Source organism: Lagenorhynchus albirostris, chromosome 4, assembly GCF_949774975.1.
Source record: "Lagenorhynchus albirostris chromosome 4, mLagAlb1.1, whole genome shotgun sequence".
In the NCBI taxonomy this organism is placed as follows: domain Eukaryota; kingdom Metazoa; phylum Chordata; class Mammalia; order Artiodactyla; family Delphinidae; genus Lagenorhynchus; species Lagenorhynchus albirostris.
Genome location: NC_083098.1, coordinates 112241884 through 112259502, shown reverse-complemented (window position 1 = coordinate 112259502; position 17619 = coordinate 112241884). Strand labels below are relative to the sequence as shown.

The 17619-nt window shown below is 48.3% G+C and overlaps 2 protein-coding genes across 2 annotated transcripts in view; one reads left to right on the top strand and one right to left on the bottom strand.

Moving 5' to 3' along the window:
- Window positions 1-17619, bottom strand: part of EVC (EvC ciliary complex subunit 1) — a 313725-nt gene that overhangs the window by 164662 nt on the left and 131444 nt on the right. The window lies entirely within an intron of this gene.
- CRMP1 (collapsin response mediator protein 1) overlaps window positions 1-17619 on the top strand; it is a 69178-nt gene that overhangs the window by 9053 nt on the left and 42506 nt on the right. The window contains exon 2 of the mRNA XM_060147363.1: window positions 14759-14847. Coding sequence (XP_060003346.1) covers window positions 14759-14847 — 89 coding nt within the window. The remainder of the gene's footprint in view (window positions 1-14758; window positions 14848-17619) is intronic.

Below are 17619 nucleotides of genomic sequence, written 5' to 3'. Positions count from 1 at the left end.
AAGCAGACATTCTCAGGTCAAGTTCATGATCAGACAGAAAGAAGTGGGCCATTTTCTTTGGGGAAGAATTATTTTAAATTACATTCTTAAAAAGTGTTTGTGAGCATACAAGTGATACTGAGTTGTGACATCTTCTATAACATAACGATGCCAACTGAGCCCTGATTGCCTGTGTCTTGTAATGAACTTGGCCAAGACTGAATACCCAGAAACACATGATATGACATATGTGAATGTACCAGGCACATAGTAAGCGGCTAACAGATAGACGATAGTTCCCTTCCCTGAACTTAGGCTCTCTTTGAGGAGATGAAAATTCAGAATGGCAGGTAATCAACGACTGTTAACTGCATATCTTAACCGTTTTGTTCCTTGAGCTGTGCAAGGTGTCATGAGCAGTTAAAAAATACGTATTTCAGGCTTCCCTGGTGGCGCAGTGGTTGGGAGTCTGCCTGCTGATGCAGGGGACATGGGTTCGTGTCCCGGTCCGGGAGGATCCCACATGCCGCGGAGCGGCTGGGCCCGCGAGCCATGGCCGCTGAGCCTGCGTGTCCGGAGCCTGTGCTCCGCAACGGGAGAGGCCACAACAGTGAGAGGCCCGCGTACCGCAAAAAAAAAAAAAAAAAAAAAAAAAAAAAAGTATTTCATGATCCTGACCTTTCCATCTAAGTGAAAAATTGCACATACATGGAACGACTTAAAAATGACCAAAGGGTAAGTGTGGAATAGAGCCACAGGTATTAGAGAAGTTCAGGGAAGGGAGGGCTCAGCATTGGCAGAAGCAAGAAGAGGTGCCCTCTTGGGGCTTAGGGGATGGCATGAGCTAGGTGTTGAGGGATTTGATTGGTGGAGACAAAGGAAGAACATGCAAGGCAGGTGGAACAGCAGGGTCGAGACCTGGGCTGGGGAGTGAATGTTGTCAGAAGAGAATAAGAGTTTTACATAGCTAAATCCGAGGGTGAGGATCTTGAAATAAATTTGAATGGCTGGGGGATTGGGGAATTCTACAAGGCTTTGGAAGTCAGGCAGAATGCACCCAAAGTGATGGAAATAGCCCATGGGTTCTAAGTCTGGCTTAAATGCAAATGGGGTGTTTGATCTTGGACAAGTCAGTTCTCTAGGTCTCAGATTCCTTTTCTTTACGGAGCTAGATTAGATAATTCAGCTCCTAGTTATAGGATATTCTGACTTGATTCTGTGGGTAATAGGAAGCCTCTGGAAGTTCTTGAACTGGGAGGATGGTATAATGAAGGCAACATGGAAGAATGTGGATTCTGAAGCCAGACTATTGGGATTTGAATCCTAGCTGCTCCACTTACTTGCTGTGTAATTTTGGCGAATCACTTATGTTCTCTATGCAGCCATTTTCTAATTTGTAAAGTGGTAATAATAGTAATACTCCATAGGGGTTTTTTTCCCTTGAGAATTAAATGACTTAATATATGTGAGATATTTAGAATAGTACCTGCACATAGTACATGCTCAATGGGTTAGCGGTTATTATTCTTACTGCAAGATGGTGTATTAGTTAGCTTTGTTCCATAGCAAACAATCCGAAGTCTCAGTGGTTTTCAGCAACATACATTTATTTCTTGCCCATGTTACATGAGGACCTGGATTGGCTGTGGCTCTGCCCCTGGCTGTTGCGAGCAATGGGTCTGCCCCTTGGCTCTCCTCACCTTGAGACACAGGCTGAAGGAGCAGAGTCTTGAAGCACAAATACCTTTAAGAAGTCCTGCTCAGCTATGGTGCATTTCATATCTGCTCATAACCATTGGCCAAAGCAAGTTGCATGATCAAGGCCTAAACTGATGGCAAAGAGCCCAGTGTTAGTCTTTCTGGAGCAGATATATGAGGATTAAATGTGAACATCGTGGCCCATCGGAGATGCTAATAAACACCTGTTGGAGCTGATAACGAGGTGGTCAGGAAGTTTAAGGGGTGAGTTTGAAAGAAAAGGCCTGCATCGTTTCCTAGGCTGAATTAGAGTTAGGAATGATCACCAAAGTGAGGCGTCTCACTGGGCAATTAGAAACACAGAACGGCATGGGGGTGAGAGGCAAGGCCCAGAAATAGAGATTAAGGACCCATGTACAAGAGGCGCTGGTGGAAGATAGGAAAATGCAAGATATTCCAGCAACCAGTGGTTCTCAGCCCATGTGCTGTGAGCACAGTGGTGTACTGAAAAAATCCTGTGTAGATGTGCTGCTAAATTTTGATCAGCATTTAAAGTTTATGTTTACTACAACCAAGTCTAAAAATTGTTCTAGTAACATCTATCAGGTAGATCCCTGAGCACTCACGAACAGAACAGTATGGAATAGTGTCTAATTTTTTTGTGAGGAAAAGGAAGCTCTTGTAATGGAAAGGGGACAGCAGAAGACTTTGCCCCTTGAGCATATAAGAGAATAGGGTCAGGGCAGTGGACAGCGCAGCACCATGGTGCTGAAGAGTAAGCAAGTTCAATTAAGGAGACACGAAAGGCCCTCTGAGATGGACACAGTCACACTGTAGTTGGGATGACATGGTAGTGATTGCTGCTGACTCATTTGGTGGTGTTTTATGTCTTTAATCCCTTCAAGACTGCTGCAAATTTTTATACCATTTGTAACTATGTCCTGAACACAGAAAGGTTGAGATTCATTGCCGTAGAGAGATGCAAAGACCAAATTCTAAGTTTGCTCTTAGTGAGAAAAGACAACTCTGAATGGGTGGCTTAGGAAATGGAATGGGATCTAGGATACTTCACAGAGAGGCTGGTCTAGAAAACAAGAGTAAACAGGTAATAGGAGGGAAGTGATGGCTATGGACATATGAAGTTTCAGCTTCCTACTCCTTCCTTGGGCCTGTGCCCCAGGTGCACTCCCACTTGGGTAACTTTGGTTTGTCCACTTGACTGTGCACACTTGGAGGATCGGGACAACATCTACTTTTCCTCAGCATCTCCTCAGGAGCACTCTTATGCATTGGTGACTCATAGCAGGGACTCCATATTCTGTGAGTGGATGAATAAAAACTAGATTGCAGGGCTTCCCTGGTGGCGCAGTGGTTGGGAGTCCGCCTGCCGATGCGGGGGATGCGGGTTCGTGCCCCGGTCCGGGAGGATCCCACATGCCGCGGAGCGGCTGGGTCCGTGAGCCGTGGCCGCTGGGCCTGCATGTCCGGAGCCTGTGCTCCGCGACGGGAGAGGCTACAACAGTGAGAGGCCCGCGTACCGCAAAACAAACAAACAAAAACCACTAGATTGCAAGCTTTGCATCTTTGCTGAGTGAGGTCTTAAGACACTCTTGCATTTGACCTTAACAAATGTCCTATCCACGGATTTAGCATTTAGGTAGTTACCATCCAGAAGGAGATGAGGGTGGCGTGAAGGGTTTCTGGAGGTAAAAAATAAAGACTTCCCAAGTGGTACTTTGGCAGTGGGGAGAAGGCAGGCCTGGCATATTAATGGGCTTCACTGCATTTCACACTGAAAGCAAGCTTTTACAAGAGGAATCTTCCATATATATATATATGTTGAATCATTAAAGTACACATTTCTCCAGGGTCTTGACCGAATAACTGCTTGGTGTTAGAACTTGGGGTCAATTCCATGGGAAAACTCCACGGTTCTGATGCAGAATTGCATAAAGCAAAGAGGTGGCTGTTCGAGATTTTGTACCTGTCCCCAAATTATGCTGCCATGTACTTTATATCAGACCATATTCATAGCCCCTAAGGGTTTAAATCCGAAGCAAATATTTGACTTATACAACCTCAAAGTTGAAAGGAACCTTTTAAATTATGTAAATTTTTCTGTGTTTGTGCATTTGAGGCGGCAGAGAGGAGTGTCCATTGCTTCTTCCCCACCCCCAGTCTCCCCTCCAGTGTAGGAATTACAAGTACCCACTCCTTGCCCACCTCCAGTGGCAGGGAGATCTCACCACTTTACACAGCAGGCTGCTTCACTCTTGGACAGCTGTGTTGTTGGAAAGTCTTTTGTATGCAGAGGGAGAGTCTACCTTTTGCCCTCAGAATTTTCCACAGGTTTCTTCCTCTTCCACACTGATATTCCTAGAGGCTCTGGACAATATTTCTCAGTTACTTAGGACCTTCTCTTTTCCAAAATAGCCCCAGTTCTTTACTGCAATTTCCAAGTACAGTGTTTGGATTTTTCTCTCCTTTTTTCCCTTCTTTTCTGCTTTTTTTCTTTTTGCTGTCCTTTATTTCTGAGCATGTAGAACAAAATGGATCCAAAATAAAACTTTAATTATTGGGCACTTTTTAAACTGGTTTAAATACTTTCAGGGTCCATAGACTCCTTTGAGAAACTGATAAAAGCGATGGAAGCTTTTCCCAGCTTCCTCAAATGCACAGCCACACAACATTCAGCATAGAGCACTGGGCTTCATAGCCTGGTATTCATTGTGTCGTGAACTTTTACTTATCTTAAGTAATCCTGTGAGTTGGGTACTTTGATTAGCTCCACTAATAGAAAAAAAACAAAAAACAACTGAAACACAGAGATTACGTTATTGCCGCAGGTCACCCAGCTAAGAAGCTGTGTGGGAACAAGCTGTAGTCTCTGGTGTGAAGGATCTCATAGTCTCATGCGGGAAATGGACATATAAAAATGAGCCAGTAGACGAAGTTCTGTGCAGTTGGGAAACAGTGCTAATAAGGGTGCAAGCCTTACGCTTTAGGAACTCCAGGAGGTAAGCACATGTTCCTGGAAGCAGGACACTGCCCCTGACAAGGTGAGTTGCAAGAAATCCAGGTAGCAGATGCCACAGACAAAGGCACAGGGTGTGAAAGTGCAGCTCCGAGAGCCAGAATATAGTGTGAGTATACGAGTATAGCACAAGGCCAGGAGAGGGCAGGGGTCAGGCCAGAAGGAACCTGGGAGGGCATGCTTTGTCCTACATGTGAGGACAAGCTGGTGAAGGGTTTAAGGAGAGGCACGACATAGTTGCATTTGTGACCAGAAAGGTCACTGGCTGTCGTGTGGAGGGGACAAGGCAGGCAGCAGGGAGACAGGTGGGGAGGGCTGACCTGGAACAGGTGCTGTGGGAGGTGGAAATCAGCAGGGGGGTATGAGAACAATGGAGCAGATGCAGCAAGGTCTACAAAAGAGTTGGGTTTGGGGTGTGAGAGGTTAGAGAGAAGCTGAAGATGGAACTGGGCATTTGAATGAGATTTATCTCCCCACAATGGGAAGACTTTAAAAATCAGGCACTGAGCTCTGTCCACGCATTAATTCATTTTACTTTCAAAACCACGCTCTGCATTATAGATGGAACACTGAAGCGCAGAGAGGTCAACGTGCCTAAGGCACAAGGGTAGTAAGTGCGGGACCGATTAGAGCTCAGGTGTTCTGGCCTCTACCGCCATGTCCTTAACCAGCAGACAGCGCTGCCTCTTTGTTAAATGAGTATTGAATGAGATAATAGTTGTAGAAGCATCTGGCTTACAGGAGGCGTTGTCAGTGTTTATCAGGTGAACAGGGCTCTGCCTTGAATGTCTTAATACTGGAGAGCCCTTTCCAACTTCCAGAGCCCTTTAATCTGCCTTACTCCCTTTTGGCCACAGTCACAACAATCCTGTCAGAAGGACCGGTGAGGTGCATGGCATTGGGAATGGGCTTGAGATGTATGGTCTATTCCTGCTTATTCCCGTTTTTCAAAGGAAGGAACTGAGGCTCAGACATCTTAACTAGGTAGAGTGAGGAGAACACCAGGATAACTACCACGGGATGCTGGGCCGTCACTTTGTAGGTACCAGGTGACTAGGTTCACATCTGACTCCACCGTCTCCTGGCTGTGTGACCTTGGGCAGAATCACTTCCCTTCTCTGAGTTTCCTTATTTGTAGCAATAATACCCACTTCTTAAGGTGACTTCAGAATTAAACATGAAAACCCATGTAATGCAGAAGTGATACTTAGTGTGTACTCAGGAATGTGGTTTTCTTGAAGGCCAAGGATTCCTGTTCAGATTGCTTTATATAAGGTAAAAGGCAGAGATGAAAAAATGCAGAAATGGGTCTACACGTATATACAGATTTAGCTAGCATCATCCTTCTATAGGGAGCCTGAAGACCTTGCCCACTCCTGGGGTCATGACAGAGGTGTGTTATGTTAACGCCAGATACTCCATCAGGGAATATTTCCTGAATGTCTGTCAGGTACAATGGAGCTTGAAATCTCGCTGTTAAAATTGCAGTTGTCATGGAAATGGGCCTCAGCTCACAGAAAAGGCCTGCAATCCATGGAGACCTCCTGTATTTCTTTGTTTTTTTTTTGTTTTTTTTTTTTGTTGTTGTTGTTTTTTGCTGTACGCGGGCCTCTCACCGTTGTGGCCTCTCCCGCTGCGGAGCACAGGCTCCGGACGCGCAGGCTCAGCGGCCATGGCTCACGGGCCCAGCCGCTCTGCGGCACGTGGGATGTTCCCGGACCGGGGCACGAACCCGTGTCCCCTGCATCGGCAGGCGGACTCTCAACCACTGCGCCACCAGGGAAGCCCGACCTCCTGTATTTCTGATTCATGAAGGAGGAAAATGCCACTGTGTCCTTGACCCATGCGGGTGGGAACAAATGTGTGCTCGTTATATTCAATCTCAGGCCTGTTGCCGCTTCCAGGGTTGCTTTCCTGAAAAGTGTGGCAAAGCACCACCGGCTGACAGGCCGTCCCCTGAGGCAGAATCAAAGGCAAATGGACTGGGTTTCTGTGAATAAATAATAAGAGTGTGCAGCTGCACTGCAGGCAGCACTTGCCACCGCAAGGAGTCTGGTTGGGCGATCTGTGAGCGGAGCCAGGGAGGAAGGGGGCTCTGGTCATGAAAGGAAGGAACAGAGTCCTGGGTTTATGAAGTATTTGAGCTGGAAAATCTCTCAGACAGCAATCACTGTGGCTGTGACTCCCAGCACAGAATTTGGATGGTGTATGAATTCGCTTTGATGCAATAATGCCACGTAACAAACAACCTTGTAATTCTGTGGCTTACAATAGCAAATAGTTGTTTGTTGTTCACAGGTCTGCGGGTGGCAGAGACTTAGGAGGGCTTAGCTAGATTTATCTTCAGGCTTCTTTTTGGGTCAGGCATGCTCCTCATAGCATCTCATACTGGGACTCAGACTGAAGGAGACACCATTCCTTGGGTCTTGTGGTTTTCATGGTGGAGGATGGACTCTCAAGAAATGGAGCTGGAACCCACCTGCCTCTTAAAAGCTCGTGCTCAGACTGGTGCAGTCACATCCACTCTCATTCTGTTGGTCAAAGCAACTCGAGTAGGCACACCCACAGTCAGTGCGGCTGGGAGAGCCCTGCACCCACATTGGAACATGGCAAGTGTGGGAAGGCAGGAAGGATTGTGAAAGAAATAACACAATCTACCACCGAGGGTCTCCATCAAGATTATCCTACATGTTTGTTAATAACAAATTCCTGGCCCATAAACTAGACCTGGCAAATGAAAATCTTGACAAAAACACCTGGATTGGAGTTTTTAGCAGACAATCCCAGTGGATTTTCAGGATTAATCTAGGCTCTGGTGCCATGTTGTGAGTTGTACTTGCATGAGTGAGGGGTGTGCCTACCTGTCCTATTGAATGTTTGAGTTGCAGCGTGAGCCTTAGTGTCAGTGACTTGTAGAGTCTGAAGGACTAATAACTTTCAGAACTCACCTTGACATCTTGCCTTACGAGAAAACCGTTTCACCTGCACTCAATGCATGGGCAAGCACATTTCTACCAAATGCGGCTTCCCTTATCTTTTTGAGACTCGTTTTCACTATTACCCTTTGGAGAGGAAGATATTCTTCATCTTTCCAGGAGTAACTTTTCATTTAATTTCTCTGAGCCCCTTCCCACGGATAAATCAGGCAGCCTCATGAGAATCTGTGTGCGCCTGCAGCCCCGGGATGGAGCTGCCCTTTTCGTGTGAAGGCCAGACCTCTGAGATCCGTTTTTGGCACTCATTCATTCACTGACCCCAGATTCCGATGTGTGTATTAGTGAAGAATTGTAGGAGAGGGGACATGGGAGTGTCACATGCCCTCCCCACAACTTCCTGGGTGGGATAATTAAAGTATTGATAGGATGGCACTCAGAGTGAAATGTATTTGAAACCAACTACATACATTGTGAAACATAATCTATGACTGTTTTTGTTCCGTGGCAATGTAAAGATTACAGATATGCCTGTGAGCCGAGAAAGAAAAGCAGTGAGGAACTCCAAGCCTGGGTGAGGTAGGAGGGAGAGGGACAGGGTCCCAGGGTTTGGAGAAACCTCACTGTCCCAGTGCCCAGTGGTGTTTCAGGACCACGGACAGCACGACATTCCCCTTTGCTTTCCTTGTTTACAGCGTGGAACCTGGAAACTGCAGAACACTGCTGTGTATATACTATGTATTTTGCTGGACTGTTCTCCTTCTCCTTCGTTTTTTCGGCTTCATGAACTTCTCATATTTCAGAACCCAGATCAAACATCTTCTCCTTGATGATAAAGTCACTGCCTCTCTCTGTCTCTGTAATAACAGCTTTTGTTCTCTACAGTTTTTCAGAGAGCCAAGGTTGCTAAACTAGTCATTTGGGGGTAAGTTGTTGGTTTGATGAGAGTAGCACCTCTTTTTTCTTCCGAGGCTCCGCAGACCGTAATGAGTTTTCTACTCCTCTGACTTTGGATTGGAAACGACCGACTTTATTCCCACCATGCAGGAAAGGAGGGAGAACAGAATGCAGGGAGGCGTCATGCTTCGCTCAGGGACAGACAGTGATGCAAAAGATGCACTGTGATCCAGACCTCCCCTCCTGGTTGAGGCCGACTGTTGTTTATTTTGCTGTTGTGTGGGTAAGAATGTCTGAAGCTTTAAAGGTTCATTTTTGTAAGCGGCACTCAACATAGCAGTTAATGATTGTGAAGAGAGCAAAGGCATCCATCCCGCCAACACCAGCTCTTTCCTCCCGGTTGGGCTGGAGCGGAGATTAACGGTAGGTTTGGAGAAGAAGGCCTTCCCTTCTCTGGGCTACTCCTCTGACTCCCAGGATATTTGGCAATAGAGAAGTGATGAGGTTTAGGTGGGCCCCTTGTGAGAAGGCCTTCCAGCCTCATCTGTATTAGATAGGCTTTGCATTAAGCAGGCTTCTGTTCCCAAGCCACAGGGTTAGGCTTTCAGGGAATTCTAAAAGCAGAGAAGAGAGGTTTCTGATCTGTCAGTCTACTCTTTCCTCCTTTTTCCTTTATTTCTCCCCTCCCCATTTCCTCCCTTTCGTTCTTCCCTCTTTCCTTCATATTCCCTTCCCTTTTATCACTCCTTTATCTCACTTTCCTCTTCTATCCTCACTCCCTCTGTCATTTCAAACACTCTCTTTTTCTCCCTGCCTCTCTCCTTGCCTCCTGGCTATCACCCGCTCTCCGCCCACTCAGCAAACACTTGCTAAACACTGTGTAAGGTTTATGCCTGGTCCCTGGGGATTTGGAGATGACTCACACAGGGCTGTCCTGGCCGTGGAGGGGTGTCCAGCCCAGCAGGAGATGGGCACTTGAACAGTGACCGTGGTGTGATGAGTATTGTTGGGGAGGTGTGTGCAAGGGGCCACGGGGACATAGGGAGGCACCTCAGGTCAAGAACTACCAAAAAGATCTACCTTGTGGAGAGTTTGGTATTTTGCTTTCCCACCTAACATTTTATTGTCTAGTGCTCTTATTTATCCTTAAATATTCCTGGAGAATATTTTAGTAGCTGTATGTCACCCCATTAGTGGTGTGGTTGCAAGATTGTCTGTAATTCTGGTTCACCTCTTTGTGTATAATTCTTTGACTCTGTTTGGGATATTTTCCTGAAGACAAATTCTCAGCATCAGATTTCTAGGTCAAAAGTCGTGAACAAGGGCTTCCCTGGTGGCGCAGTGGTTGAGGGTCCGCCTGCCGATGCAGGGGACACGGGTTCGTGCCCCGGTCCAGGAAGATCCCACATGCCGCGGAGCGGCTGGGCCCGTGAGCCATGGCCGCTGAGCCTGTGCGTCTGGAGCCCGTGCTCCGCAGCGGGAGAGGCCACAACAGTGAGAGGCCCGCGTACCGCAAAAGAAAAAAAAAAAAGTCGTGAACAATTTTAAGACTCTTCATACATTTTGTAAACGCGGCTGACGCCTACTCTTATTGAGAAATCCCCGCTTGGAGGAAAATGTAAAGGTTATCAGTTCCTCTTGTTCCACTTCTGCCCAGTTTTTGGATGATGCTTCAGTTCAGAAACTTTTGTAGGTTTGAATTCTTCCGTGATGAAAGCCCTTTCATTAGCATCGACACCAGCCTAGCCTTGCCCCAGCTCGTGGCCTTAGAGTCCCCATGAGCCAGCACCTGCTTGCCCCTCCAGCCTGCCCACCCTGAGGTCGTACTTCAGCCAGGGAAACCACTTACAGACCCCCAAGCACACCAGGCTCCCCCGAACCCCGTACCTTTGCCCCACCATTCCCTCTCTCTGCAGTCTCTTCTCTCCTTTGCCATGTGGCTAATTCCTAACTCATTCTTCAAGCTCAGAATAGGCATGATTCCCCTGGAAGGGCCGGAGTGGAGGCCTCCTCTGCTCCCACCACCCCTCTGTCCCAGCCCTTCCCACACTGGAGTGCAAAGGTCTGGTTATGACTCAGTCTCCCCCACTGGCCTACTTCTTTTAGCTGCACATATTCTTTCCTTAAGCAAATATTGATTGTAGTTCCTGCTACAGAAAATGGCACAGAATAAACAATGTGTAACTCAGCTGAGTGGTCACCACTGGTGGGCGTGGGCAAAGTGCTTTATATATGTACCCCGTGGGGTTCTCCCACAGCCCTGCGAGGCAGGGACAGTTATCCCCAATTTATAGATGAGGAAACTGAGGCTTGGAGAGGTTAAGTCATGTGGCTAGCAAATGGGCAAGAATCGGAAGCTGCATCTGTCTGACTCTGGGCATTTTATTGTTGTACAGCACTGATCCAAGGACGTGAGCCATGCTGAGCATAAGTCTCTTTAGGTCACTGCTGTCACCCTGGAAGGAACGGGCGGTCTCTGGCCTACCCTTGCTGTTTGATTTCTGTTGAGTTTTTAATGAGATAGTTCATTTTCTTTCAAGGTATTTAAACGATGAATTTTGTACGGAGTTCGTCACTGTTCATATCTGTCGACTATTTGCTCCTCTTGGTAATCCTGGGAGAGGCAGGGTATTGTCTTTTTTCTTTTAAAGGTGTGACTTTTATTAAATTCTTAAAAGTTATGTATCATAAAATTCACTGTTTGGGGAGGGGATGGTTCTTTAGGCTTTCACACTCACACTTCCTGCATGAAGAAAGGGAATCCTGGAGAGCTAGGTCCTCAGGTTCTTTCTAAATTGCATCTGATTATGGGGTGTCATGGATTCTACAGGGTGAACGTGTTTAAAAACGTGACAGAAGTGTGTTTGCTGGAGCGAATGCTGGACAGGAAGTCAGGAAACCTTGGGTCTAACCTCCACGCCTGTTGGTTGTGTGAATTTGAGAGTTCAGCTCATCTCGAGCCCCATTTCCATCTGAGGTTGACTAGACCTCACATTCCACAAGAACCACTCAGCACAACCAGGCGTGGAGAGCGTCACTGTCGTAAATCACATTTCCTAAGGTGTCTTCTGAGGAGGAGTCCCTTTGTCAAATGTCTCGCAAAATGAAGGGTCTAAATTTGGAAGAGATCAAACTCAGTTCCCCTCTTGAATATTCACATTACACATCAGCAGAGTAAAGGATCTGGGAATTCCTGACATAAAAACGATCTTTGCTTCTGTTTAACCCAGAATTTTCTAAACTCACTACACCTGGGAATCTCCTTTGGGCTCAGCCTCTAACAAAACCCCTCTGGGCTAGAGTTCCAAAGAACACGGTTTTGAAAGTGCCAGTTAAAAGGCAAACACAGTACTAACTGTAAGGAAGAAAAGAAGAAAGTCACATCAGCTCTTGCCTTCTGGTGGGCTTATTTTTTAGAAACATGCTGGCCCCTGAGAACAGAAAGAGCCGGGACCCCGGTGGCAGCTGCCCACAGTATCTGCTGGTAGTTGGTAGGGAGGGGGCGTGGATTTGAACGTCTGATTCTGGGAAGGGCAGAGCAAGGCGGGGCTGATCTTCTGGCGTGCAGCGCATTAAATACCACCTTTCAGGACTAGGCTGAAAAGCCCTCTATTCAATGTGACAAGGCAGAAGGCTGCCTGTGGGAGGCCATGTTCCAGAAGCCAAGCACCAGCTGCCGATGAATCACAGTTTCCTGCTTTCTGGTGTCCGGGGAAACCTGCACACCAGCGTGTCTCTGCTTCTGGATATGCAGGGCCCATGCCTCTTTCCCTAGGTCCTGGCTTCAGTCTTACGGCTAAGAGGGAGGTTGTCGGCCCTGGGAGTGACTGAGCTTGAAGCCCCTTCCTCCAGAGACCCCTCTCCTCGAGAACAGGACATACTTCTCTTGCTTGGCTCGCGGCTCATAGTTCTTTGTCTTACGGCTGTGATGCCTTTTCTCTCCATCTTCACCCATTCATCCTTCAAGAATCAGTTCAGGCATCCATCCATCCATCCATCCATCCATCCATCCATCCATCCATCCTGCCAGGCTGTGTCCAAAGTATCAGAGATGCAACAATGAAGAAAACAGATGAAATCTCTGCCCCCATGGAGCTAAGTCTCTTAAGAAACTGCAGGGGCAACTCTAGGTGGTACCATCCATCCACAGCAACGTGTCTATGATTGGCCCCCTGTGAGTTGTGCCTGACACAGCCAGTGGGGTAACACACCACAGCTCTGATGTCAGTGGGACAAGTCACATTTTTAAACAAACATGTAAATAGAGACTATGTCAGATATACTATATTAAGTACCATGTAAACATAAAGTGGGTAAGAGGTGAGGGGTCTGCAGGCAGGGCAGCGGTGTAAGGTGTTCCAAACAGGGCAGCCAAGGGGAGGGCTGTCAGGTAGGTGACACTGAGCACAGACCTGAATCAAATGAGAGAGTGAATTTTGCCTACATAGTAGGATTCCAGGTTAAATAGGGTCTGGCTGACCTGGCTTTCACTCTGGGGGAAAATATACCGCGACAAGAACCCACTGGAGGGCTCTGCGCAGCAGGCTGCGTGCTCTGTGTCTGCTCAGCAAGCCTTGCCTGACTCCTGAGTTTGGGTGAAGCCCTCCTTTTCCAGGCTTGCGCAGCATCCTCTGCCTTCCTCTCGTGGTCAATGCTTTGGGACCACCGGCACGGATCTGAGGCACATTCTGTGATAGAGGGTTCCTAAGAGTGTCCCGGCGGGATCGAGCCCCAGTTGCTCACAGTGTTAGCCAGATCAGTGCCTGCCTCCCTCACTCCGCTTCGTGGAGTAACCTCCCAGAATCACTGCTTGCCTCTCAATCCTTGTCTCAGGTTCTGCCTCCAGGGGAACCCATGCAAGACACTCCTTCTGAGGTGGCTACCCTGAATCGTTGCTGTCTGTTTCCTGTCTGTCTTCCTGACCAAAGGGTGGGGCTTAAGGGCAGAAGCTGTGTTTTATCCATCACCCCATCTCCCGCTAGGAGATAATACAAATAGTAAATATGCACATGGCAAAAAAAATTCTCAGCCTCCAAGAAATGCAGATTAACAAATATTAATGATAACCAAGGGTGTTTTGGTGGTCTTGGGATGGCAAATTGGGGAGGTACTTTTGGAAAGCAATCTGGTCATATTTATCAAGGGCTGAGCGCAAGGTTTATACTGTTTGACTCAGTTGTTACATTTCTGAGAATTTAGCCTAACAAATAGTACAAATTCAGGGAAAAGCTTTGTGCATAAAGATGTTCATTATAGCAATATGTATCATTGTGAAACATTAGAAAGAACAATGGGGGAAATTAACCATCTATTGTGCATCCACAAAATGGAATCTTCTGCAGCCACTTAAAAACTATGGTTATGGTAAAATGCAAAAAGGACACGATCCTGTTTTCTTTTTAGCTCCTAGAATTTGCTACATCCCTTGCTGCCTCTGGGACCTGGCACACCATTTCTCTGCCCAGACACCCAGCACTCACCGTACTGGCCTTCTCCCCCACCCTTTGTTTGGTTCAGCTTATCTAGAATTATTTTCTCGATCTGAGCTTGCCTTACCTGACCTTTAATAAGGTTGGCAGCCCTTTTACTTTGTGGCCACGGTGGGCACCCTATACTTCTCCCCTTTTGGAACCCCACCTGCTCCCGGGATTTGTTAAACTTCTGTCTCTCCCTCATCAGCTCCACGAGAGCTCATTCTGCCCTGGCTCATCAGGGCCTGGCCCCGGGCTTGGAGCCGAGGCAATCGGCTGGTACCTAATGGGCGCATGGCTGAGTCAATGGCTGTGTGTGCTAGAATGACAAGTACGGAAAGTAGAGGGAAATGGGAGAAAAGCATCAGAACGCTGATTGGAGTTTTTCTGGGGGAGCTGCATTTATTTTTTGATCATTTCACTGTCTCTTAAAATGTCTCTAAATTGAGTTTTATTATATTCAACAGTTAGAGATCATGGACTAAAGTATTTATAGGTGAAATTATATGATATTTGGGATTTGCTTTATAATACCTCAGCGAAAACAAAGCCGAAGTGCTTGGAGGGGAAAGAGGTGAAAGGAGAAGGGTGAAGTATTTAAAGAATCTGGGTGAAGGTTCACAGGGGGCTTTTTAATACCATTACTTTAGAAAAGAGTTGAAAATTTTTATGTTAAAAGTTAGAAAGAAAAAAAACATTTCCTGGCTCTTCTCTAATGACATTTACTACTTTGCTTGGCTTTTCAGAGTGACCGACTCCTCATCAAGGGTGGACGAATCATCAACGATGACCAGTCCTTCTATGCCGATGTCTACCTGGAAGATGGACTCATAAAGTGGGTTGACCAAACAGACCTTTTAAGAAGCCCGTCTCCCTAGGCTGCCTGGCCCTTAGAGGGACTGGAAGGCTGGTGTTCTGCCCCAGAATGAATGTACCAGCTCTTGTGACTCTCAGGGCTGGAGAGATGTGGGGAGGTGCAGACCATGGCTGTAGAAGGGGCTCGTGTTTGTTGAGCGCCCCGTGACCGCACCAGGCTCCCTGCCACGGCGCTCACGCAGGCCACGATGCCCACAGAGGCTGTGAAGTACACACGCTGGCCCCTCTTCTGTTCTTGGGACCGGGCTCGTGTTTGTTGACCGCCCCGTGACCGCACCAGGCTCCCTGCCACGGCGCTCACGCAGGCCACGATGCCCACAGAGGCTGTGAAGTACACACGCTGGCCCCTCTTCTGTTCTTGGGACGGGGGGGCCATAGGGTTAAGTGGCTGTCCCACGTTGCAGAATGAGTTAGGGTCAAGGCCTCGAATCCAACCTAGCTCATCTGACTGATTCACAGCTCTTTTGTCTCCCTGCCCAGAATTTCTGGAATTGGGTGGAGGGGGCTGCGAGAGAAGGAGTCATGTTTAGCCCCCAGGCAGAGCCTTGGCATTTAAAGGGAAGACATGCCTTGGGACTGGAGCTCTCCTTTGCCTCCTCCCCATTGGCTGCCCCTTCAGCCCTGCTAGGACCTCCCAAGTGTGTTAGTCTGTCTGGGCTGCCATAACACAACACCCCAGATGGCATGGCCTACACAACAGAGATTTATTTCTCCCAGTTCTGGAGGCTGAAGGCCAGGATCAAGGTCCCAGCGGGATGGTTCCTCCTGAGGCCTCTCTCCCTGGCTTGCAGACAGCCGTCTTCTTGCTGTGTGCTCACGCGGCCTTTGCTCTGTGCGTGTACCTCCGGTTTCTCTTTCTCTTATAAGGACGTCAGCCCTATTGCATTAGGACCCCCGACCTAGCAGCCTCATTTTAACTTAATTACCTGTTTAAACACCTTATTTCCAAGCACAGTCACATTCGGAGGTATTGGGGCTTCAGTATGTGGGTTTGGGGGACACAATTCAGTCCATAACACCAGACAGTGGTTTTTACGTGGTTTCCACTTTTTACCATCTGCTGCTCGGCCTCTTCTTCTGGAGCCTGGGAGAGTAGAGTCCGAGACCATCTCAGGATCCAGTTTGGGCAGCTGGCGCTGGAAGGAAAGGCAGAGGGGGTGTGAGGACGGCCACGCTCAAACAGGAGTGGGGTCTATTGGTGGGCCCATCCTGGGGCCATGTATGCGCTGATGATGACGATGATGATGGTGAGGAGGGGAGAGAAGGAGGCTGTGGACTGTCATGATCATTAAGAGACAACCTGTGCGAAGACCCTGTGAAGAGTAGGTGCTCAGGGCAGCATTGAGCCCTCCCCTGCCTCCCTCTGCCTGCCCCCACCCCTAGTCCTGGATGGATCTGACCATTTCTGGGCCAGCTCAGGCCTCACCTCCTCCAGTTCATCCCCCCCGCTGCCCAGCTCACTCTTTACAGCCCCACTGAAAACTTGATGTTTGCAGAACTTGCCAAGCACTCTTGCCTGGGAACAACCTTGCACCCATAAATTCTCAGCCTGAAATGCCTTGCTCCTCCCCCCATTCTCGTTTCATGCCCCTGCCCCCCAACTCCTGTTTGTCCTATGGGCCCAGCTTGTGTGGCTCCTCCTCCAGGAAGCCTTCCGGAGCCCAGGCTCTTCCTCTGTACTGGCTACCGCTCCCCCTGTGCTGGCCGCCTCTCCCCCCTGGTTGTGCATTTGCCCCTGACGAGGGGTCTTGCCTTATTGCCTCCCAGCCAGGGACCTGGCACGATGCCAAGGATGGATGGGACCCTGGAGTGTTGAAGTGAGTGTAACATACAAACACTGACACATCAGATGGTGGGGACCTCGACCTCAGCCAGGGTACAGCCTGGAACCAGAAAGGAGATAAAGGCAGGGGGTGGGGTGGGGTGTGGTGAGATGCATGATAAAGTGAGGTTTCTAAGTCACCACTGCTTAGATAAGGCACAACCAATCGGCACCGAGTTCCCCACTTATGCGGGGCCTCTGGAGTCCTGGGGACAAAGAGACGCGGAGAACCCTGTCATGGGACCACCATTCCCTGCAGCGACACAGAGTTGGAGGTTGGAAGGCTGTGTGAACACCTGGAGACTTAGGACTTAGGCCACCCAGGGTATTCAGGAAATAGGCAGTTTCCGTAAATTCAATACTTGTCCGCTCCTCTTAGTGGGAGACGCCTTTTACTTTTAACCGTGTTGCTGAAAAGCTTTCTAAGCACTGGGGCTGCTTTTCCTGCCTTATTAAGCAGAGCGAGTGTCTGTGTCTGAATGTCTTGCAGGGTCTTCAGATGGTCACGTGGGGCACGGGTCCCCGCTGACTGAGAAGGAGGTGTGGAAGGGGGGAGAGCCTGAGGAACCGCTTGGCATGAGGAGGCTCGGTTATTTCCCTTCACTTTGATTAAACCCCAAGAATCCTTTCATTTTGCGGCCATTCGCCAAGTTTTACTAAAAGCTGTTCAGCCGGGTTTGTGCAGAATCCGTTATGATTCATCGAGGGCTCCATCCAATGGGCTAAGCATTGGAGAATCAGATGCTGATGGCGCAGGACTTTTTTCTGAGTGATGGTGAGGGTGACGTTGGGGTAAGGGCAGGGGTCTGCTTCTCCGGCTTCCTTCCTCTCTTCCCTTTCCTTCCGTGCACACTGCCGCTGAGGACCATTCGGGGAATCTTCCTCCTAATTCATGGGGGGCGGGGTTCC